Below are 23,784 nucleotides of genomic sequence, written 5' to 3'. Positions count from 1 at the left end.
TACCGTTCTATAAGAATGAGAAGATGAACAAAGAAAAAACAAGTATGCTGACCTCCAAACATACTTTGGCTAATGCCATAAGTGTATGCCAAACCACGCAGCTCTAGGATCAAAGATCAGAAATCCCATAGATAACATATACCTTCAACAAAATTGTGTTTCAAGGAAAACTATCTGTAAAGTACACAGCAAGGTCGAAAATGGTGTCAACAAGATGTGCAGCCACGAGACTAGTTCAAACACCTCTGCTCTCTCATCTATCCAGGTTACTTGTGAAGGGCTACCCTCGATTTGTCTCATTCTAGATCCTGAAATGTCTAGCTAGGCCCATCAACCTCGAATCTATTTGTTTTTCTTGGCCTTGTCCTTTGCAAACGCGGTACCCTGCAAGGCAGAACAGAATGGTGTCATATCAATAAGCTTCGGCACCAGACTCAGCTGAATAAAGATATATTGGTGGAGGTCGAATGATACCTCCAGCCACTCGTCCATGTTGGCGTCAGTTGTTCCAGTTCCGAGTTCCACCTTGGGGCCTTTCTTTGTTTTCTACATCACATAAACAAGTATAGAATAAATACACAACACTGAGATGAGTGCTAAATAACAATTATGCATCTCAAAGCATGCGATCCTGCTATATCAGCTACAGGGTCTTAGGGACTCCTAAACAGTCACCAGGAAGTAGCCTGGATTAGCTGTTCAGATGATTCCACAATGGATATCTCATATTTCCAGAAGAAAATGAAAAAAAAAAAACTAATGGCACTACAGAAACATAGTGGGGGAATGCAAATGAACAATCTCAAGAGTTCAGCATAGCATATCACTGTCAAATAGAGGATTACCTTCGAGAGCTGTTGCACTTGACCATAAGCCCACAATCCTAGGAGACCAAGAAGTGCAATTCCAAGGGTAATAAGGAACACAGATTCAACACTCAGTAACCCTCCGACCTCAACAACCTCAATGGTGCCATTGTAGAATACGTTCTGGTAAGGGTGCTGATCAATCTCGTACACAATGTAACCAACAAGATCATATGCTCCAGGCTGCAAGGGGACAAGCATCAGACCTTCCAGAAGTAAGAAATGAGCATCTTCTCTTTTTATGAGAGGCATCTTCAGTCTTTAGTTGTTCCAAAGGTAAAGAAAATAGTAAGCTTGAGAATTGAAACCTGCAAGAATTTGCTCACGGCAAATGTATAGGGAAAGGTTGCTTGCACAGAGACAGGAACTGACGCGTTGTAGAAACTCTGCAAGAAAGAAGACATGAAATCTTCAACATTGTAGAATTGGTCTGACTGTTTAAAAACATGCTTGGCTCAGTAAAGTATAAACACATGGCGATCACTTTATGTCCACTCACTCAACTAATGCCATGTTAATAGTTTCAGAAATGAGATTGCCAAATCATAGTAGGATTCAAACATTTCTAGAACCCTTGCTACCCTGCACCTTGCCCACATGTTGACCAGTAGCTCCTTCCACTTCACACACCCTACACCTACTCCACTAGGGGTCACACCCATCCAATCCAGGGCTATAATTATTTCTCAGACTTCTGAAGGTAAAAACAAGTTCTCGAGCAATCAGAATTAAGTAAATGATGACTGAGTAGGACAGTTAAGATGGTCCATAATTGACAAATGAGAGTTTCAGTTACTTCAGCTAGCATAGAACATAACTCAGCAAGCAACAAAATCATATGTTTCCTCACCTGAACTGTAAGGTTTTGTCCATACATTTTGTGATCATAAGGAAGATGCAGGGTTGAATGGACAGCAACAACATTCAAAGTTGATTCACCTGTAAACACAATATACAAGTGTGAGCCCGGTCAACAGGAACTAGCATGGAAATGAAATATTCAGTGCAGAAAATTGTGTTTCTATCAAAAATATGCAGTTTACGTAAGAGTGGCTTTGTAGAAACATACAAGCAAGAATGACAGAGAACTGAAGTACTGAACTACTCAAACAATCTCATACATTGCATACCAACCAAATGTAGAAGAATTTGCAGTAAGTTGACATAAAGCAAAAAACAACTGGCAGCACACATGTGCATAAAAGAAAGAGAACTTCCACTGAGTAGTCCCAAGCACACCACAATCCAAGCCTAGTAGTGAATGTAGGTGCTAGAGAAAATAACCGTAAGTTGGAGAAAACAGCATTAGTTACCCTCATTTTGCAGGCCAACCAAAAGCTCAGTTTCTTCACCTGCTGGTACAACTGCAACCAAATAAAAAGATGGGACATATTATTGATTACTGAACTCAAGAAAGATGGGATACAAATTTTCAACATAAATGGTTGCTCTAGAAGTAATTCATATTTTAGTATGTAAATAGTAAATACATACCAAACTCTACTTATATTCATGGAATCTTTTCAGCTCAATAAAAGTAACAAGTTTATGATCTTCTGAAAGTAAAATGAGTGGCAAACATACATGGTCATATCATATTTAATATCAAGACACATAATTCCAGTTGCTTAGAGATGGTGATATAATTCTTATGACTGATCATGAAAGAAGAGGCTTCACAAAATTGCACAATAGAACTTACTTTTCCCAGCGTTTTTGGGGAAGACGCAAACAGTCTCCACACCAGGAGCAGGGCTTAAAGGCTCTTCACTGGAAACCGGAGTATCATCACCCACATATCCTAGATCAGCCCCATCAACAACTTCTTGCATAGCAGCATCTTCCTCAGACTGAGCTCTAGCAACTGTAGGAACAGAATTAACATATCAATCAGTCTAGATGAAACATGAAAGGAAAATGACTTGGGAGCATCCATGCTTGGTAAAAACAGAACACCACGTGAGAGCACTCAAGCTACTAAGTTCGATCTCCTATTCAAAAAAGAGTAAAATAAATTGCAAATTCAAACTGCTTGCTGGGACCAATTAATTTGTCCGTCAACAACGGCCGCCAACATAGCTACGACATTTCACTATGGTAAAAATTAGAACCGAGAAACCATCATATCAATCTACCGCTGAATTGCTAACCATACAGTATAGAGAACACGGAACATTTCAGAAAATGCTACTAAATTCCCACGAAGATTCACTGCCGCAGCATGCAACCACAGATAGAGCATAGCACACATGCGCGCTCAAAATAGCGTCCTCGTTCAAATTTCGCCCCAAACCCCGCACCAACCAAACTGGTCTCGAGTCTCAGCCGGCCGCACCCAAGAGCTCACTCCGCCGCACCGCACCTACGCCGCGCGCTACACCCCGGCGAGCGGACCGATCTAGCCCGCCCGCCCGCTCCAAATACCAGCCAGCTCCGGCGCATCCCCAACCCCATCAGAGCCCGATCGGCTCCAACGTTAGCTCCAGATCGGCGCGCAGCCGGCGGATCTAGCGCCGCCCCGCCGCGGAATTCCCGAGAGTACCAGACAGAGGAGCGGATCTGGGCGGCGGAGACCGGGAGGGGAACGAACGGGGACGCGCGGTTACCTTGGGCGAAGGGGGAGGCGGCGAGGAGGAAGGCGAGGAGGATGGCGGAGACCCAAACCCTAACCGCCATGGCCGGCTCAGTCAGATCGGATCAGGAGGACGGAGGGAGGAGGTGGTGCTGCTGCTGGTCTTGGCGCGTGGGTTTTTCCGGGGGGGTGGACGTGGTGTATCTACTAGTAGGAGGAGCAGAGAGAGGGAGTTGCTGCCCACGCCACGAGGTCCACGGCCTGTAGTGACATGGCAGCCGGTGGCGTCATACCTTGCCGCGTTGGATTTTCCATTTCTTTTTTCCTCGGGTTTGTTGCTTTGGTTTGGCACATTCAATTCGGTGTCTGGGGGGTCGTGATCCGCGCTGTAGACCCTCTGACAGGTGGGGCCCGCTAGGCCTATCGTGCACGTTTTTTCTATGCAAAAACTGGAAGACTAACACTCCCTTCCTTTTTTGCTCCGTATATGAACCTTTTTTTAAAACTATATTAACTTTGTTCTAAGCCAAGTGCTATATAGTTCGACTAAATTTATGAAAAATACTATAAATTTCCAATCATATTAATAATTGTATATGATGTGAAATATATTTAATGATGAATTTAATGGCACTAATTTAGTAGCATAAATGCTATTAAATAGATGAAACAGATGAATACAAAAACATTCGTTACTGTTAATGATGTATAGCAAACAATTTCTACATTATCCTTGCAAAAAAAACAATTTCTACATCATCAACATTGAACTAAAGTTTGCAACAGAAAGTGTGAAAACAGCTCAAATGTTTTGTCATATATGGATGTCATCTGTGCATCACACCTCGAGGGCCACACCAATCTTAAAGCACAAAGGAATACTGGATTCAACCTTAACTCCAACCCAAGTGGTGAAACATTGCGTGGAGGCACAGCTACGGAAAGACGAGCTCAAGAGAGTGGAAGCGAGTATATGCAAAACATTTCGGTTATTTTTAACGGCGCCAACAGTAAAACAGCAGCTGAATTATATCGTTCAGGTCGGAAGGATGAATGGAGCTACGATCATACTCCCTCCGTCCCATAACATAATCGTTTTTGCAGCTTGCAAAAACGTCTTATATTATGGAACGGAGGGAATACATTTCTACGGGTTTCACTATCACAGATAACGGAACAGCAAAGTTCAAACAAAGCATCCCCAAAGTGCTGCGTCGTCTCTTATGGACTTAAGAAACCAACCGGACAAATGCGTCCAGCCTTTACACACTCAAGGTACAACAAATGTATGTCAGGGTTGCGATTACGACATACCACGTCTAAGATAACAACACTTCACGATTTAGTTTCGCGACACGAATCACAGACCCCAAAACATTGCATCACCATCTGTTATTCGGGACATCCAGGGATATATGTATTTTCCGCTGCGGCGGCAATATAACTGTAAGTGACATCAGTTGGACAAGTGCAGGTTTCTTATCTGGTGTGTCTGTCTTCCACCAGTTTGGATGGTTCAAATCCATGAACATGCACTGCTCGCTCATCACCTGGAGCTGAACGAGTGGACGTCCTTCTTGTCGACCATAGCACGTAGCCTCAAGTTTTCCTCCATCGCCTTCTGGACCTCGACTTCTTTCTGTGCTTTCTCAGTCTCGAGCTGGTTAGTCCTTCTGGACCTCCGCTTCTTTCTGTGCAAAGGCAGACCAGCAGAAAATCAGACTTCTAGACTTACCCAAGTCTATCTGCATCTTGTTGACCACTACAAATATCAAAAAACAGTTGGGACACGATCGAAGCATAAAACTGCTGCATTTAGGAGAGCGGTGCATTGAATTTGAATCTACTTGAAACATTTTATATGGCAACAGCCTCCCTCAGATGTCAAGTGATAGAACAGTATTAACTATTTTAACCGATGGTTGCAATATATATAGCCAACGTAACTCTAAAAAAGCACATACAAACCTCTACCCAGATCCCTCACAGACAATGAAGTGGGTGAAGAAACTGCTAACAAATGTGATACTGAGAGAAATCTAGGCATGACATTTAAGTGCTAATTATAACAGACCATATGGTTGTGTGCCCTAAAGTCCATAGAAAAGATAGGGCCCATTTAGTAAAAAATAAATTGGAATTGCCAACAGAAAATTAAATATATAGTACTAACACAGCATTAGCATCATATATACAACAACAACAACAAAGCCTTTAGTCCCAAACAAGTTGGGGATAGGCTAGAGCTGAAACCCATAAGTTCTCGAAACCAACTCATGGTAACTCTGCCTATGTTGTCTCAACATAGCCGGTCCCAAGCCCGGGTAAAGGAGGAGAGTTGTCATAGTCTTGGCGAGCCAACGTCAAAACTCAGCCACTCTTATGGAGATGAAACCCAGAAGAACATTAGCATCATATACTAAGACTATTTTTGTTTTGCATCTCAAAGATACTAATGCTGACCGTGTTACAAACTAGTTCAATGCATAGCTGATTGAATATATTGTTAAGATGGTAATCATAGTAATTACCAGTCTACCAAACTGATGCGTCAAAGTATCATAAGACAATAGAAGCACATCATAACATGCATGCCAGAATTTATGGAATGAATGGTTAGTGCTGCTGCTTTGTTCAAAATTGGGAGGTTGAAATGAACTATTTCTACTCTTCCTTCATCTGCCATTTTCTTATAAGGGTTTTGCAAGGAAAATGAACCTATCACAATACTAGAAACAACATGAGACAGGATGTAATTACTAGAAACAACATGAGACTTGTGAAAGTACCTGTCAAAAATCTTCTCCATTGTCTCAAATTGCTTCTCCGACGGAAGAAGATTTTCTCTGACATTAACGAGTGTGCTGGCATAAGTTCTGGGCGAGTCAAAGTCATTCTTCACACGATTAAGCTCCTGCTCATTTTCAGCAGTGCGCTGCCTCTGTCATGTGGTCTCCAGCACCATATCTTCAACCCTATGAGATTTCATCCAGCATACCATTTGTACCCACTGCAAATTTCTCCATCTCCTCGACTGTCACCGACATGGACTCAACCTGTGTGGTCTTCCTCCTGATCTCTTCCAACCTAATCCTCACATTCCTTTCTCGATAGCAGTTTCAGACTCAACCACAATCACTCTCTTCACAAGAGACTCTATGACGTCAGTCACCACACGGATGAACTTGAGAATGACTTCATCCACAGAACTGCAGTTTCCATGTGGCAGTTGTCCACACTTAGCATGGAGCCATCAGCCATGGGCGTGTCCAGCCCCTTAACTCCAATCATCAATCTCATTAATATTTCTGATCCCCTTCTTTTTTTATCTTGAAGCAAATATGTGTCACCTCCAATAATCAATTACATTACCACAACAAAGTTAGACCTGGGAAGTCCACAACTAAGTCATCATCACCTTGTGAGCTTACCAGGTCACACGAGGTGAACTATCTTAACATCTCATTTGTTGACTAACTGAGCAGCAAAATCATTGCTTCCAGTTTCTCTATAGGAAACCAGTGCTTTATGTAAAGACTTACTAAACTCGCTGTTTCTGTATGCAAGAAGACCACTTATCCTTCTCATGCCTTCTGACATTCCAGATATCCCATAACAAGTTGACAAATCGATGCAAGTAACAGTGTCCGGTTTTAGCCCTAAAGCATGCATCCGCATGAACAAACTGAAAGCTTTATCCACCTCTCCACAGGAAGCATACACCTTGAAGGCAACATTGTATGCACATGGATCAATTGTCAACTCAGGCTTTGAAAGTTGCTCACAGACATTTAATGCAGCAGCATGCATGCCGGCCATGGAAAACAAGAATGCAAGTATAGCATGCTTGGCAGAACTCCTGCCATCACTGTATGCTGATTCTAACTGCAAAACTTCCTCTGATGAAATATTAATTTTATTCACCACAGAAAATATCATCTGAAAGGTTGACGCATCTGGAAAGATGTTATCTTCCACCATTTTTTGCACCAGCTCTGCACATTCTCTCAAGTTGCCCTTGGCCACATAACATGCCATAACAGCATTATATGCAGCACAGTCAGATAGTAAGCCTGAATTATCTAATTCATGAGCAATCTTAATGGACTCGTTAAGCAAGCCCATGTTCTTGTAGAGAAACATCATGATAATGTATGAAACATCATCTTCCTGATTATTTCTCCTCAAATTGTCAAAGATTGCCTTAGCCTCAATGACCATCCCAAGTTTTGCATACAGGTTTAGCATGGTATTCGAGGCAATGATATCAGGGCCACCATCCATGTTCCTCATCCTTGTATACAAATCCTGCGCTTCCTTCCAGCAATTGATCTTGTTGTAGGCCTTGATAACCGAAGTTAAGACAATATGGTTTGGAGTGATTCCAGATTCTTCCATCAAGTTGCTATAATCCAGTGCCTTCTCCACTTGTCCTGTCTCCGCAAACATATTAATCAGCAAACCATAAACAACCACATTTGGTTCGACACCTGAGGCCTTCATTTCACTGTACAGATCTATAGCTTCAGATGCCAAGGAATTGCGAGAATAAGCTCTCATAACAGCAGAGTATGTCTCACACACCGGTTTAAATCCTGTGTCCTTCATTTTATGCAAGAGCTTCTTAGCTCTGTGTGGAAATCCACCGGCAGAAAACATCTGAATTAAGGAATTGTAAGTGCACTCATCTGGTGAGATGCCAGAGCCCTTCATGTTCTCAAGTAGAGAAATGACTCTATCATATTTTCCTGCCAAACCATAAGCCTTGACCATCACATTATATTCCACTATCTCCCTCTTGCCCCCAATCCCTCTATCACAGTGGAAAATATGCTCGGCTTCTTCCCAAAGATACCTATCTGCATACGCATCCATGATGGCAGCAAAATTCTTGGATGAGACCTCCTTGCCTCTGCAATGCATTTCAAAGAATGCATTTGCCTTATCAAGCAATCCCTGATCAATATACATCTTCATGACAACTGGTATGGACTGTTCATGGATGCTAGTGCCAGACTTGATAATTCCTTCTATCACATCTTCTGCTTCACGCACCAACTTCCTCTCACATAGCACCTGTAGCACAATCCTATAGCTCACAGCATCAGCACATAACCCGATCCTCCCAATTTGATGGTAGTACTTCAAAACTCCCTCCGCATCCCCCATTGACGCAAACAGCGTCATCATCACATTATATGTCCTAATATCTGGAGTGACCCCCCTGACGACCATGTTAGCTAGCAGCGCCTCTGCCTCCTTGACGCTGCCACGTGACCCAAATCCGTAGATCATTGTATTGAACGTACATACGTCCGGCATAACCTGATAAGCCAGCATGTCCATAAACATGTCCATCGCATCCTTGTGCCTCCCGGCCTTTCCATAAAGATCAATCATCGTGTTATAGGTTTCCACAAGCTTTGGCTTCCTAGGAACTTTCTGAATGCCCAATGCACCAGCAGAATCAAGTTTACCATGAAACACGTCGTCTATCAAGAATTGCATTGGTCCGTGCAAATCAACCGCTCTGTATCCAAGATGAAGAAATTCAACATCAAACCTGCCAATGCACCAGTTATTGAAAAGGACGAGCGCGTCCGTGTAGCGGCCACTGTTCTTGAGGATACGGACGAAGGTGTTCATGGATATCTCGTCGGGGGCAACACCCAGTGCGCGCATGTGCAGGAGAAGCAGGAGGGATTCCTGTGCCGAACCGGCCTTGGCGAGGGCATCGGCGAGGGCGGCGTAGGCTGGATTGGAGGGCCGGATGGCGTCGTCCCGGGACATCATGAGCCAGACGCGGCGGAGCTCGGACCACCGGCGCGCGCGGGCAAGGTGGCGGAGGAGCACGCTGTAGTGGACAGGGTTGGGCGCGTAGCCTGGGAGCGCGCGCACGCGGTCGAACAGGTCGTGGGCGCGGCGCCAGTGACGCTGCCGCGAGAGAAGGGCGGTCTGCTCGCGCGGAGACATGGCGGAGAGGGAGTCCTCGGACGGGTAGAGGGTGGCGGCGGTGGGGTTCCTGGAGACGGTGGAGGTGGTGGCGAGGACGGGGGCGTGGTTGTCGCACGAGAGGGGAGGTGGCGGGGGCAGGCGGGGGAGGTGAAGACGGGACGCGGAGGAGGGAGAAGCGGGGAGGAGGTTGGCGTGTGATCCGGCGGTCGGTGGCTTGCTGTTGCTGGCTCTGGTGACGGTGGTGCCGGCGGCCGGAGGGTAGGGGGCAGCGGAAGCCATGACGGCTTCGGGGAAGAGAGACGGAGAGAGTGAGTTTTCTTTTTTACGGGGAGACGAGGGAGAGTTGCGCGTATTTGGTGCACACTTTTCCTATGCAAGTATGGTGTTTAACCTCTAAAACAATACGTATCATTTTTTTTGCTATAAAAAGGGCTGCTCACCCCTCTCATTTCTCACACTCAAGCCCCGTCTCGTTCAAGTTTCAAAAAAAAAAACCGTCTCGTTCCCCACACTTAAACATGGATGATCCCAAGCAGTGCAACCTCCATGTAAGTGATTTATATATTCACATATTCGAGTTTGTCGACCCCACTGTCCACAATACCACCACCTATCCTTCTTTCAACGAGAATACACGGGCACAATCCAACACTCATTCCACTACTGTCAACACTTCCTCCAACATCATCGGCACAAAAAGGGTTCGTCGCAAAAATTCAAAGTGATGAGACTACTTCGTAGTGGGTGGTGTCAAAAGATACGGGGACTTGTATTTCGCAAGGGGAAAGGTGAAACAGTATATTCAGGTGGGTGATTCATCCTTGCCCCTCCTCCCTTGGAATATTCGTCCCCCACATCCTTTCCACCTAGCTTTAAGCATGTTGATACCACCCATCCACAATTATTTCTTCATTGAAGTAGTCCTAACAATTTGAGGTTTTGTGACAAACCCTTCTTGTACCGATATTGGTGGAGATAGTGCTGGCAGTAGTGGAATGGGTGTCGTATGGTGATTGTGTATTCTTGTCGGAAGAAGGATAGGTGGTGGTATTGTGGGCAGTGGGATTGACAAACTCGGGTATGCGCATATCGAAGTTACTTGCATTGAATTGGAACCGGTTGGGATCATCCATGTGTTGAGTGTGGGAAATGAGAGGGGCTTTGAGTGAGAAATGAGAGGGGTGAGCAGCCCTTTTATAGAAAAAAAAATGACATTTTTGGACCAATTTAGCCCTCTAACGATCAAATATTTGAAATTCGATGCTAAACGGACACTAAACCCCTCTAAACCGTCCCAAACCCCATCCCCCTAAACCTTTCATGGTCCCCTCGCTCCTCCCTGCAACGTCTCTCTATTTGTGTGTGTCTCCATCTCTCTTGCCTGACATGCGCACAAGACAAGTGAGTGAGACGCTCCTCGCAACAACTCTCTCTCCCTCGCTAACGTGCCAGACGGGCCGGGCATGTCATGTCGGGTTGGGCTAGCATACGTGCCTGACCAGGTAACTCAAGCACACCCCTATCTGGCCAGTGTCGGGCACTACCCTTTAATCTGTGTGCCATGCCAACTCATCACGAGACGGGTGATAACCCACAAGTATAGAGAATCGCAACAGTTTTCGAGGGTAGAGTATTCAACCCAAATTTATTGATTCGACACAAGGGGAGCCAAAGAATATTCTCAAGTATTAGCAGCCGAGTTGTCTATTCAACCACACCTGGAAACTTAATATCTACAGCAAAGTATTTAGTAGTAAAGTAATATGATAGTAGTGGTAACGGTAGCAAAAGGTAACAGTAGCAAAAGTAATGTTTTTGGAATTTTGTAGTGATGATAGCAATAGCAACGAAAAAGTAAATAAGTGAAGGACAATATATGGAAAGCTCGTAGGCAATGGATCGATGATAGAGAATTATGCCGGATGCGGTTCATCATGTAACAGTCATAACCTAGGGTGACACAGAACTAGCTCCAATTCATCAATGTAATGTAGGCATGTATTCCGAATATAGTCATACGTGCTTATGAAAAAGAACTTGCATGACACTTTTGTCCTACCCTCCCGTGGCAGCGGGGTCCTAGCGGAAACTAAGGGATATTAAGGCCTCCTTTTAATAGAGTACCAGACCAAAGCATTAACACATAGTGAATACATGAACTCCTCAAACTACGGTCATCACCGGTAAGTATCCCGATTATTGTCACTTCGAGGTTAACGGATCATAACACATAATAGGTGACTATAGACTTGCAAGATAGGATCAAGAACTCTCATATATTTGATGAAAACATGTTAGGTTCAGATCTGAAATCATGGCACTCGGGCCCTAGTGACAAGCATTAAGCATGGCAAAGTCATAGCAACATCAATCTCAGAACATAGTGGATACTAGGGATCAAACCCTAACAAAACTAACTCGATCACATGATAAATCTCATTCAACCCATCACCGTCCAGCAAGCCTACGATGAAATTACTCACGCACGGCGGTGAGCATCATGAAATTGGTGATGGAGGATGGTTGATGATGACGATGGCGACGGATTCCCCTCTCTGGAGCCCCGAACGGACTCCAGATCAGCCCTCCCGAGAGGTTTTAGGGCTTGGCGGCGGCTCCGTATCGTAAAACGTGATGAATCCTTCTCTCTGGGTTTTTTCTCCCCGAAAGCAAATATATAGAGTTGGAGTCGAGGTCGGAGGAGCTCCAGGGGGCCCACGAGGTAGGGGGTGCGCCCTAGGGGGGCAGGCGCGCCCCCCACCCTCGTGGCTAGGGTGTGGGCCCCCTAGTCTTCATCTTTTGCAAGGATTTTTTATTATTTTCAAAAAGATGTTCCGTGAAGTTTCAGGTCATTTCGAGAACTTTTGTTTCTACACATAAATAACACCATAGTAATTCTGCTGAAAACAGCGTCAGTCCGGGTTAGTTCCATTCAAATCATGCAAGTTAGAGTCCAAAACAAGGCCAAAAGTGTTTGGAAAAGTAGATACGACGGAGACGTATCAACGGGCACGCGGGCTATTGGGTCGGCACGCCAGGACCAACCCATTTGGCCACGTTTGGGTGACACGCATTCTGATCAATCGTGAGTTAAGTCTATTTTTTCTTAGTTATTACAATTACAGATGAACACTTCTACATCGAAAATTGAAGAACTGAAATGAACTGAGTTGACATATATTCTTCATTTATTAGGTTTATGGTGATTTAGTGTTTAGCTGTTTGTGAACATGTGTATTAATGATTTCTATCTTACATAAACCGAATTGACCATCAAACCACATACACAAATATGGACCTCACTTTTCTCTAGCTTCCCTACTTTGCTGGCACGTTCAGACATAGCCCTAGGCATACAATTCATGGATCCCATACAACCCTATTCACTCGTGCATCAATCTCTCTCCTTGCACCAGTTTTTGTGCCCAAAAAGATTCCCTCTCAACCTAGTCATCTCTCAACCTTGAGGTCAGATATACTGCCATGAGGCCTAACTACAACTACTCTTCGACGTGTGCTCATGTTGGCTTGGATCTCCAGCGCCAGATCTTTCTATTCTAGCTCTCCCCCAACGCTAGCACGACGTGGGTCTTCCACTGTGAATCCATTGCCTAAGGAGCCTGACGGGGAAGACGCAGAAAGCAGTGACCCGACGCTCGGCTGAGATTAGAACCGGCAAGTTGGCGTCACCTCCTCACAAACGCATGAAGCAGAAAACCAATTTACCCCTCCCCCGCCAGCTAAATATCCCACACGCATTGGAGGCCCTATTCACTGTGTAACATGTCGAAGGACGGCTAAACATGCACTCCTCATAACACTCGCTTTGGTTGGCTGGCCAGTCATCCTATTGGGCCTTAACCCATTCGCAGAAGCGAAGGAAAAAAAGCGGAAGGAAAACTTAAAAAGTAAAGCAAATGTTTTAAATGTTTCAATAAAATAAAAATATTCATAAATTTTAGAAAATATTTTAAAAATAAAAAATGTCTATGGATATTGAAAAATGCTTGTAAATTAAACATGTTTGTGGATTTTTTTGCTAATTTAAAAATGCTCATGAATTAAAAAAATGTTACCAGATTTCAAAAGAAGTTCTCTGATTTTCAGAAGTGTTAACACATTTTTGAAAATATTCACGGATTTTAAAATGTTCATGAATTTAAAGATTTGTCTATAGATCATCGTAGGAGCTCCACGTTCATGTATGAATAGGCCTAGTCACAGCCCACAACATAAGCATTCCTTGACCCGTGAGGCCACAAATGCAAAAGGTACCTCGATGAATCGAGATTTCATTTCTAGGGAGCCTAGTAACTTTAGATTAAAAGGGTTGGGTGCGCTTCGATGTGTTTATGGTGTTGTTGAGATTTCATCAAAATAAAAATTGGTTTGACGTGTGAGGAAGATGATGAAGTGTGTTTTCTTTTCTTTTTTTATAATGTGTTGTGTAGTGGGCTTTTTTGGCGTTGTGACTATGTGTTATATGCTAATCAAGCAACACTTATGTGAAGAAGTTATTTGTGTTCGTAACCGCATGTACTATATTTGTGCTATAATGTCATATGTTGGCGCTTCTTTTTTTAGATGGTGAGAGGGTGCACATGCCTGATGTGTTTTTACGCCGATTAACTTGGTAAATCATTGACCCAGTCAAAATTGTGAATAAAATCCATAATTGAATACCTCAACTGAGTGAGAGAGCCTGTTAAGAGATAGTTGATCCGGTCAAAATCATGAACCAATAAGGAACATAGTGAATTAGATGATATGCATACAAAACCCAAAACTGCAACATAATTGTTACTATGTACTAGTAAGTATGCACGTGCAATGCACGTATCATAGAGTTATGAAATAGAGAGAAAATTGGATCGCGGGAAGGGGAGCGATGGCATAAGTGTCGAGGGAGGAGGATTGATTATTGCGGCGGCCATGCCTATAGGTTCCCTTGGTATTTCCAGGTTAATTTTAATGACTCCTTTGATTATGTTGGACTATTGTAGAAAAGATTATTGAGAACTTTTTTTGTGTGTAAAATAGGTAATCAATAATTGAAAAGCATGTCCGTGCTGGATGGAAGAGGTAAAAGAAATTTCCAAGGTAAGACCTGAAGCTTCCTTGAACTAAATATTGGTTATGTAAGCAGTCGAAGTTAGCATCTAGCGTGTCAGTTATGCACTCTGAAGAATGTAAATCTTTGAACTTGTCTATCAAGTCAAGGATACATGATCCAACTATTGACATACTTTATAAAATTTGTCAGAACACTATCTATAGTAAATATAGCGAAAGCAAACACATGTAAGCACAATGTTTGAAAATGTCAAACTGTGTACAAGTCAATTTTACACTAAAAGTAGAAATAGATTTTATGCATTGTAAATGACTCTGAAAATGTCAAACTGTGTACAAGTCAATTTTACACTAAAAGTAGAAATAGATTTTATGCATTGTAAATGACAAAATCTACCAACAAAGCTTAAAGGCATTGACTGGCAATATATATTTGTGAACCGAACATGACATAAACTGGCAATATAACCTCACGCCAAAGTTTGGAAATAAATATGATGATACATGACATTAACACTAAAAGTAATGTTAAAGAAATTTCAAGCCATCTGACAAAAATAGAATATCACATTAACCAACAGTCTACCCTGTTTTTCACTCTAATTCAAGGGAAATAAACATGTTTTTACTCCTAATGTGCTTGCTCCTTTTTAGTGGCAAAATAATTTCACTCCTTAAGATAAGTGTTGGAAACATGCACATCTTATTTGACACCTGAACAAGCAATTGGATTGCTTCCAGTATTATAAGGACCAAAGGTCATGAAATATCAGTGTGAATCCCATATCACATCAAATTGGATTTTCCCTTTCATATCTGCATTGTGTAAAGTTGGATCAGATTGTAGTATTTATATGTAATTTAGCAAAAGTTCTACCAAGCCATTAACTATAGAATCCATATTTATTTCTTAGGTAAACATTGATATTACTTAGGAGTGAAAGACATATGCTAAGTATGGGGCTCTGCTCGTACCACAGTACCACGTACGAACCAGCTGCACCGAGCTTAATTACTATTGTTCCGCTTGCTGCGAAGGGATTCCCATCTTAACTGGATGGAGATTACGTGTGTGGCGTACGAATTCGCTGGCCCGGATCAATCGGGTGGATCCGCTACTTAGCGGGTGGTACGTCCAATCTCCCCACAGCGGGCATGCGATTAAATGGAGCTGCGATAGGATCAGGCTTTAATTATTTGCCTGGCACTGATCAGGAATTTTGTTCCTCGGAAATGGATTTGATCCAGGATGAATTGATGGTCAATCTCTGAACCCTAGTTCCACACAAGTTTAAGTAATTAACAGTACATGCGAAGGCATAGGAGACGTGCTCATACCTGTCCTGGCCGCGTAGCGCTGCAGGCCCACGTCACTGTCGTTCCTCAAGACGAGAAGACCGGGAGAGTCAAACCAAGAGTCGAGCCGTCGAAGACGACGAACACTCAAACTGGTGAACAAAAAAAAGAAATGACGGAAGTCAAGAACGATCAGAATCAAGGTCAGGGTCTGATCGATCATGTGATGCAAACAAACAGGGAAAGGGGCGCTTTGGTTTCCACGTTATTCTCTGCCTACATGCGAACATGGGCCAGACCTTTTTCTTTTTTCCTTCTATGTATGCAATACACAAGGCTGAGTTTCAAAAAATAACATGATGACGTAGATCATGGTAATTATTGCTAATTGATATTTTTCCCTCTATGTACGCAGCATACAATGCTGAGTTTTTAAAAAAAAAATGATGGCGTAGATCATGGCAATTCTTGCTAATTGATATGATTAAAATAGGCCCAGGTTGGAGCGAGATCGTGGTAATTATTGCGTAATTATGATGGCGTAGATCATGATAATTATTGCTAATTGATTATGATAAATGATGTGATACAACATTGAGGCAATCTGGTCCATTGAGAGATGGCGGATGTATGGCTGAGATGTAATGTTTCTGCCACAACTCGATTGTTTAACAGTAGTATAGATTTAACACTACTTATTTAAGAAGTTAGTGCTATTTTAGAACTATTTGTTGAGACTATGACAATGTTTGTACCAAATTATACTATATAGTGTAAATTTTCATAATTTTTGAACCGTAGCACCCTCAATGCAGAGATACTAGTAGGTCCGCCACTCACGGAACCATTTGTTGATGTTAATGTCGTTTTGTTGCAGAACCATTCCTTGATGTTAATGTTGTTTAGAGCAACTTCAAGAGTACCCCTAAAAAACGTCCTATTTTACGGGATGGCTGTATAATTTATGGGAAGTTTTTGGATAGGCACTTTTCTCAGTTCCGTAAACATCGTCCCATAAAATCTTTATTTTTCTATTTTCAGTTTAAAAACTATAGCAAATAGGGCCCACATGTCAATGATAGAGATCGTGACGACGAGCGATGGCGGCGCACCGGCAGCACACGGGAGGGGCGGCCGTGGCGACCACTGTGGCGGTGGCGGTGACGGCGTGTGGCGTCAAAGCGGCGGTGGCGGCCAGCCCTGCGGGCAGGGCAGGGCAGGCGGAGCTGCGGCAGCGGTAGTGGCTGTAGAGAGAATATTTTGTGCAACTCAATTGTATTCCAGGGAGTCGGTCACAATAAATACACATGATGTCTTGCGTGACAAGGAAACTAATCCTATCATATCTCTCGGAGTCAACTATACAAGGCTAGAGAAGATAGGAATAGCAATACAAATATGTCACGTTCAACACCCCACCCCCTCCCCCGCAGTTGAAGCGTCGGCGTCGGCGATGCAAAGACTGGAACGGAACTCCTGGAATGCAGAGGTTGGATGCCCCTTGGTCATAATGTCAGCAAACTGTTGGGTGGTTGGTACATAAAGAACACGAAGCCGACCCAACTGAACCTTCTCGCGAACGAAGTGAACATCAAGTTCAATGTGCTTGGTGCGCTTATGCTACACCATATTCGCCGCGAGATAGGTGGCCGAAACATTATCACAGAAAACCACTGTAGCTTTCGGGATCGAGACCCAAAGTTCGCCAAGTAGTTGACGTAACCAACATGTCTCGGCAACAACGTTGGCAACGGCACGGTACTCAGCCTCAGCACTCGAGCGGGAGACGGTGGGCTGCCGCTTAGAGGACCATGAGATGAGAGAGTCGCCGAAGAAGACACAATATCCCGACGTAGATCGTCGAGTGTCGGGGCAACCGGCCCAATCCGCATCAGTGTAAGCAAACAGCTCGGTGGAGGCGGAGGCGCGAAGACGAAGACCGAAATTCGGTGCGCCATGAATGTACCGGAGAATGCGATTGACCAAAGACCAGTGAACATCACGAGGCAAGTGCATGTGCAGGCAAACCTGCTGCACAGCAAATTGAATGTCTGGTCTGGTGAGCGTGAGGTACTGAAGAGCATCAACAATACTGCAGTAGAGAGCGGCATCCGTGGCAGGTTGTCCAGTAGTGGCAAAGAGCTTCAGCTTGGCCTCAGCAGGAGTGGGAGCAGGTTTGCAGTCGGTCATACCAGCATGATCCAAGAGATCAAGAGCATACTGTCCTTGATGAAGAAAAAACCCGGAAGTGTCACGTCGCACATTGATGTCGAGGAAGAAGTGCAGGGCGCCCAAGTCCTTAAGCCAAAACTCAGAACCAAGACGGCCAATGATGTCACGAAGTAAGTCCGCACGAGAGGCGGTGATGACAATATCGTCAACATATAGAAGAAGCATGGCAACATGATCAGCTCGATGAAGCACAAACAACGACACGTCGGAGGTGGTGCTGCAAAAACCGAGAGCAGTGAGGAATGCTGCAATGCGTTGATACCACGCACGGGGCGCCCACTTCAGACCGTAGAGAGACCGTGATAGCAGGCAAACATCGTCAGGCCGAGTGGGATCGACAAAACCAGTAGGCTACTGACAGAGAACACGCTCCTAAAGATGACCATAGAGGAAAGTGTTGTTGATGTCGAGCTAATGAATAGGGCAGTGAGGAGATGCGGCGAGCTGAAGAACAACACGAGTCGTAGCGGGTTTGACGACCGGGGAGAAGGTCTCCGAGAAGTCGACACCGTCACGTTGTGCAAAACCTCGAACAACCCAACGGGCCTTGTACCTGTCCAGAGAGCCATCAGGAAGAAGCTTATGCCGAAATACCCACTTGTCGGTGATGATGTTGGCGCCAGGGGGGCAAGGGACCAACTCCAGGTCCGGTTGGCGATGAAAGCATCGTACTCAGCGCACATAGCCGCTAGCCAGTGCGGATCACTCAGTGCAGAACACACCGAGCGTGGTACTGGAGAGATGACCGTGACACTGAGATTGTGATAGCGAGGGTTCGGTTGATGGATCCCGTCTTTAGCATGCGTCGCCATGGAGTGATGAGGCGGCGGAGGCGGGGGACGAGCCCATCGTCGACACGGAGGCACAACCAAGGAAGAGGACGAAGGCGTGGCCGCGGGAGAAACCGCGGGTGAGGCAGTGGTCGAGGCCTCAGGAGAGACCGCAGACGGCAGCGTCAAGGCCGCGGGTGGCGAAGAGGCGTCCATGGGTGACGGCGACATGACCGCGGGCGAGGCTGCGGGTGGCGGAGATGAGACCATGGTCGAGGCGGACAAGTCAGCAGGCGAGGCCACAGGCGACGCGGGGGCGGGCAAGGCCGCCGCCAACGTGGGTGCGGGCAAAGCGGTAGAGGGCCCGGCCAAGACACCGCCTGGACCAGGCCAGCGAGGGCTGATACATCTCCAATGTATCTATAATTTTTGATTGCTCCATGCTATTATATTATCTATTTTGGATGTTAATGGGCTTTATTTTACACTTTTATATCATTTTTGGGACTAACCTATTAACCGGAGGCCCAGCCCAAATTGATGTTTTTTTGCCTATTTCAGTGTTTCGCAGAAAAGGAATATCAAACGAAGTCCAAACGGAATGAAACCTTCGGGAACGTGATTTTCTCAACAAACGTGATCCAGGAGACTTGGAGTGGGCGTCAAGAAACAATCGAGGAGGCCACGAGGCAGGGGGGCGCGCCTACCCCTCGGGAGCGCCCTCCACCCTCGTGGGACCCTCGTTGCTCCACTGACCTACTTATTCCTCCTATATATATCCACGTACCCCCAAACATCCAGGAGCACCATGAAAACCTAATTCCACCGCCGCAACCTTCTGTACCTGAGAGATCCCATCTTGGGGCCTTTTCTAGAGCTCCGCCGGAGGGGGGCATTGATCACGGAGGGCCTCTACATCAACTCCATGGCCTCTCCGGTGATGTGTGAGTAGTTTACTTCAGACCTTCGGGTCCATAGTTATTAGCTAGATGGCTTCTTCTCTCTCTTTGGATCTCAATACAAAGTTCTCCTCGATCTTTTTGGAGATCTATTCGATGTAATCTTCTTTTGCGATGTGTTTGTCGAGATCTGATGAATTGTGGGTTTATGATCAAGTTTATCTATGAACAATATTTGAATCTCCTCTGAATTCTTTTATGTATGATTGATTTATCTTTGCAAGTCTCTTCGAATTATTGATGTCTACTACACAACCTTCCTCTTGTAGACGTTGTTGGGCCTCCAAGTGCAGACGTTTGTAGGATAGTAGCAAATTTCCCTCAAGTGGATGACCTAAGGTTTATCAATCCGTAGGAGGCGTAGGATGAAGATGGTCTCTCTCAAGCAACCCTGCAACCAAATAACAAAGAGTCTCTTGTGTCCCCAACACACCCAATACAATGGTAAATTGTATAGGTGCACTAGTTCAGCGAAGAGATGGTGATACAAGTGCAATATGGATAGTAGATAATGGTTTTTGTAATCTGAAATTATAAAAACAGCAAGGTAACAAGTAATAAAAGTGAGCGTAAAGGGTATTGCAATGCTAGGAAACAAGGCCTAGGGTTCATACTTTCACTATTTCAAGTTCTCTCAACAATAATAACATAGTTGGATCATATAACTATCCCTCAACATGCAACAAAGAGTCACTCCAAAGTCACTAATAGTGGAGAACAAACAAAGAGATTATTGTAGGGTACGAAACCACCTCAAAGTTATCCTTTCTGATCGATCTATTCAAGAGTCCATAGTAAAATAACACGAAGCTATTCTTTCCGTTCAATCTATCATAGAGTTCGTACTGGGATAACACCTTAAGACACAAATCAACCAAAACCCTAATGTCACCTAGATACTCCAATGTCACCTCAAGTATCCGTGGGTATGATTATACGATATGCATCACACAATCTCAGATTCATCTATTCAACCAACACAAGAACTTCAAAGAGTGCCCCAAAGTTTCTAGCGGAGAGTCAAGACGAAAACGTGTGCCAACCCCTATGCATAAGTTCACGAGGTCACGGAACTCGCAAGTTGATCACCAAAACATACATCAAGTGGATCACATGATATCCCATTGTCACCACAGATAAGCACATGCAAGACATACATCAAGTGTTCTCAAATCCTTAAAGACTCAATCCGATAAGATAACTTCAAAGGGAAAACTCAATCCATTACAAGAGTAGTGTTGGGGAACGTTGTAGAAAACAAAATTTTCCTACGGTTTCACCAAGATCCATCTAGGAGTTCATCTAGCAACGAGTGATCGGATTGCATCTACATACCTTTGTAGATCACGCGCGGAAGCGTTCAAAGAACGGGGATGAGGAAGGCGTACTCGACGTGATCCAAATCACCGGAGATCCTAGCGCCGAACGGACGGCACCTCCGTGTTCAACACACGTACGGTCAGCGTGATGTCTCCTCCTTCTTGATCCAGCAAGGGGAAGGAGAGGTTGAGGACGACGGCTCCAGCAGCAGCACGACGGCGTGGTGGTGGTGGAGCTGCAGTACTCCGTCAGGGCTTCGCCAAGCTCTACGGAGGAGGAGGAGGTGTTGGAGAGGGAGAGGGAGGCGCCAGGGCTTAGGTGTGGCTGCTCTCCCTTCCCCCCACTATATATAGGGCCAAGGGAGAGGGGGGGGCGCAGCCTTGGCCCTTCCTCCAAGGAAGGGTGCGGCCAGGGAGGAGTCCATCCTCCCCAAGGCACCTAGGAGGTGCCTTCCCCCTTTAGGACTCTTCCTTTCCCTTATCTCTTGGCGCATGGGACTCTTGGGGCTGGTGCCCTTGGCCCATATAGGCCAAGGCGCACACCCCTACAGCCCATGTGGCCCCCCGGGGCAGGTGGACCCCTTGGTGGACCCCCGGACCCCTTTCGGCACTCCCGGTACAATACCGATAATGCGCGAAACCTTTCCGGCGACCAAAACAAGACTTCCCATATATAATTCTTTACCTCCGGACCATTCCGGAACTCCTCGTGACGTCCGGGATCTCATCCGGGACTCCGAACAACATTCGGGTTACTGCATATACATATCCCTACAACCCTAGCGTCACCGAACCTTAAGTGTGTAGACCCTATGGGTTCAGGAGACATGTAGACATGACCTAGACCGCCCTCCGGTCAATAACCAACATCGGGATCTAGATACCCATGTTGGCTCCCACATGCTCCTCGATGATCTCATCGGATGAACCACGATGTCGGGGATTCAAGCAACCCCGTATACAATTCCCTTCGTCAATCGGTATGTTACTTGCCCGAGATTCGATCGTCGGTATCCCAATACCTCGTTCAATCTCGTTACCGGCAAGTCACTTTGCTCGTACCGTAATGCATGATCCCGTGACCAGACACTTGGATCACTTTGAGCTCATTATGATGATGCATTACCGAGTGGGCCCAGTGATACCTCTCCGTCATACGGAGTGACAAATCCCAGTCTTGATCCGTGTCAACCCAACAGACACTTTCGGAGATACCCCTAGTATACCTTTATAGTCACACAGTTACGTTGTGACGTTTGGTACACCCAAAGCACTCCTACGGTATCCGGGAGTTACACGATCTCATGGTCTAAGGAAAAGATACTTGACATTGGAAAACTCTAGCAAACGAACTATACGATCTTGTGCTATGTTTAGGATTGGGTCTTGTCCATCACATCATTCTCCTAATGATGTGATCTCGTTATCAATGACATCCAATGTCCATTGTCAGGAAACCATGACTATCTGTTGATCAACGAGCTAGTCAACTAGAGGCTTACTAGGGACATGTTGGTGTTTATTATTCACACATGTATTACGATTTCCGGATAACACAATTATAGCATGAATAAAGACAATTATCATGAACAAGGAAATATAATAATAATGCTTTTATTGCCTCTAGGGCATATTTCCAACAGTCTCCCACTTGTACTAGAGTCAATAATCTAGTTACATTGTGATGAACCGAACACCCATGGAATTCTGGTGTTGATCATGTTTTGCTCTAGGGAGAGGTTTAGTCAACGGATCTGCTACATTCAGGTCCGTATGTACTTTACAAATATCTATGTCTCTATCTTGAACATTTTCACGAATGGAGTTGAAGCGACGCTTGATGTGCCTTGTCTTCTTGTGAAACCTGGGCTCCTTGGCAAGTGCAATAGCTCCAGTGTTGTCACAGAAGAGCTTGATCGGCCCCGACGCATTGGGTATGACTCCTAGGTCGGTGATGAACTCCTTCACCCAAATTGCTTCATGCGCTGCCTCCGAGGCTGCCATGTACTCCGCTTCACATGTAGATCCCGCCACGACGCTCTGCTTGCAACTGCACCAACTTACTGCCCCACCATTCAAAATATACACGTATCCGGTTTGTGACTTAGAGTCATCCAGATCTGTGTCGAAGCTAGCGTCGATGTAACCCTTTACGACGAGCTCTTCGTCACCTCCATAAACGAGAAACATTTCCTTAGTCCTTTTCAGGTACTTCAGGATATTCTTGACCGCTGTCCAATGTTCCTTGCCGGGATTACTTTGGTACCTTCCTACCAAACTTACGGCAAGGTTTACATCAGGTCTGGTACACAGCATGGCATACATAATAGAACCTATGGCTGAGGCATAGGGGATGACACTCATCTCTTCTATATCTTCTGTCGTGGTCGGACATTGAGCTGAGCTCAATTTTGCACCTTGTAACACAGGTAAGAACCCCTTCTTAGACTGATCCATATTGAACTTCTTCAATATCTTATCAAGATATGTGCTTTGTGAAAGACCTATGAGGCGTCTCGATCTATCTCTATAGATCTTGATGCCTAATATATAAGCAGCTTCTCCAAGGTCCTTCATTGAAAAACTCTTATTCAAGTAGGCCTTAATGCTGTCCAAGAGTTCTATATCATTTCCCATCAAAAGTATGCCATCTACATATAATATGAGAAATGCTACAGAGCTCCCACTCAATTTCTTGTAAACGCAGGCTTCTCCATAAGTCTGTGTAAACCCAAACGCTTT

The 23,784-nt window shown here is 44.8% G+C and overlaps 2 protein-coding genes across 3 annotated transcripts; both read right to left on the bottom strand.

Moving 5' to 3' along the window:
• Nucleotides 1-104: 104 nt before the first annotated feature.
• Nucleotides 105-3,717, bottom strand: LOC123148287 (translocon-associated protein subunit alpha). The gene is made up of 8 exons (XM_044567668.1): nucleotides 3,473-3,717; nucleotides 2,569-2,730; nucleotides 2,180-2,230; nucleotides 1,717-1,805; nucleotides 1,175-1,252; nucleotides 846-1,049; nucleotides 475-546; nucleotides 105-384 (listed from the first exon to the last, which is right to left on the bottom strand). Exons 1-8 carry the CDS (start codon nucleotides 3,540-3,542, stop codon nucleotides 343-345), a joined length of 768 nt encoding a protein of 255 aa, XP_044423603.1. The 5' UTR covers nucleotides 3,543-3,717; the 3' UTR covers nucleotides 105-342.
• A 906-nt stretch (nucleotides 3,718-4,623) lies between these two features.
• LOC123148286 (pentatricopeptide repeat-containing protein At1g73710) lies at nucleotides 4,624-9,733 on the bottom strand. 2 transcript variants are annotated; one of them, XM_044567667.1, is made up of 2 exons: nucleotides 6,228-9,733; nucleotides 4,624-5,200 (listed from the first exon to the last, which is right to left on the bottom strand). In XM_044567667.1, exon 1 carries the CDS (start codon nucleotides 9,670-9,672, stop codon nucleotides 6,901-6,903), a length of 2,772 nt encoding a protein of 923 aa, XP_044423602.1. In that variant the 5' UTR covers nucleotides 9,673-9,733; the 3' UTR covers nucleotides 4,624-5,200; nucleotides 6,228-6,900. The 2 variants fall into 2 exon arrangements, with proteins under 2 accessions (XP_044423602.1, XP_044423600.1); XM_044567665.1 differs by having other exon boundaries at nucleotides 4,624-5,129.
• Nucleotides 9,734-23,784: the final 14,051 nt, after the last annotated feature.

The sequence above is a fragment of the Triticum aestivum genome, chromosome 7A (assembly GCF_018294505.1).
Source record: "Triticum aestivum cultivar Chinese Spring chromosome 7A, IWGSC CS RefSeq v2.1, whole genome shotgun sequence".
NCBI lineage: Eukaryota > Viridiplantae > Streptophyta > Magnoliopsida > Poales > Poaceae > Triticum > Triticum aestivum.
This window is presented reverse-complemented; position numbering and strand designations above follow the sequence as displayed.

Coding starts and splice junctions, on each gene's coding strand:
- LOC123148286 (XM_044567667.1), bottom strand. CDS start 9,672: ATGGCTTCCGCTGCCCCCTACCCTCCGGCCGCCGGCACCACCGTCACC.
- LOC123148287 (XM_044567668.1), bottom strand. CDS start 3,542: ATGGCGGTTAGGGTTTGGGTCTCCGCCATCCTCCTCGCCTTCCTCCTC. Junction 2,731..3,472: donor CGCCTCCCCCTTCGCCCAAG/GTAACCGCGCGT, acceptor CTGTTCCTACAG/TTGCTAGAGCTCAGTCTGAG. Junction 1,253..1,716: donor GACAAAACCTTACAGTTCAG/GTGAGGAAACAT, acceptor TCTTTCTTGCAG/AGTTTCTACAACGCGTCAGT.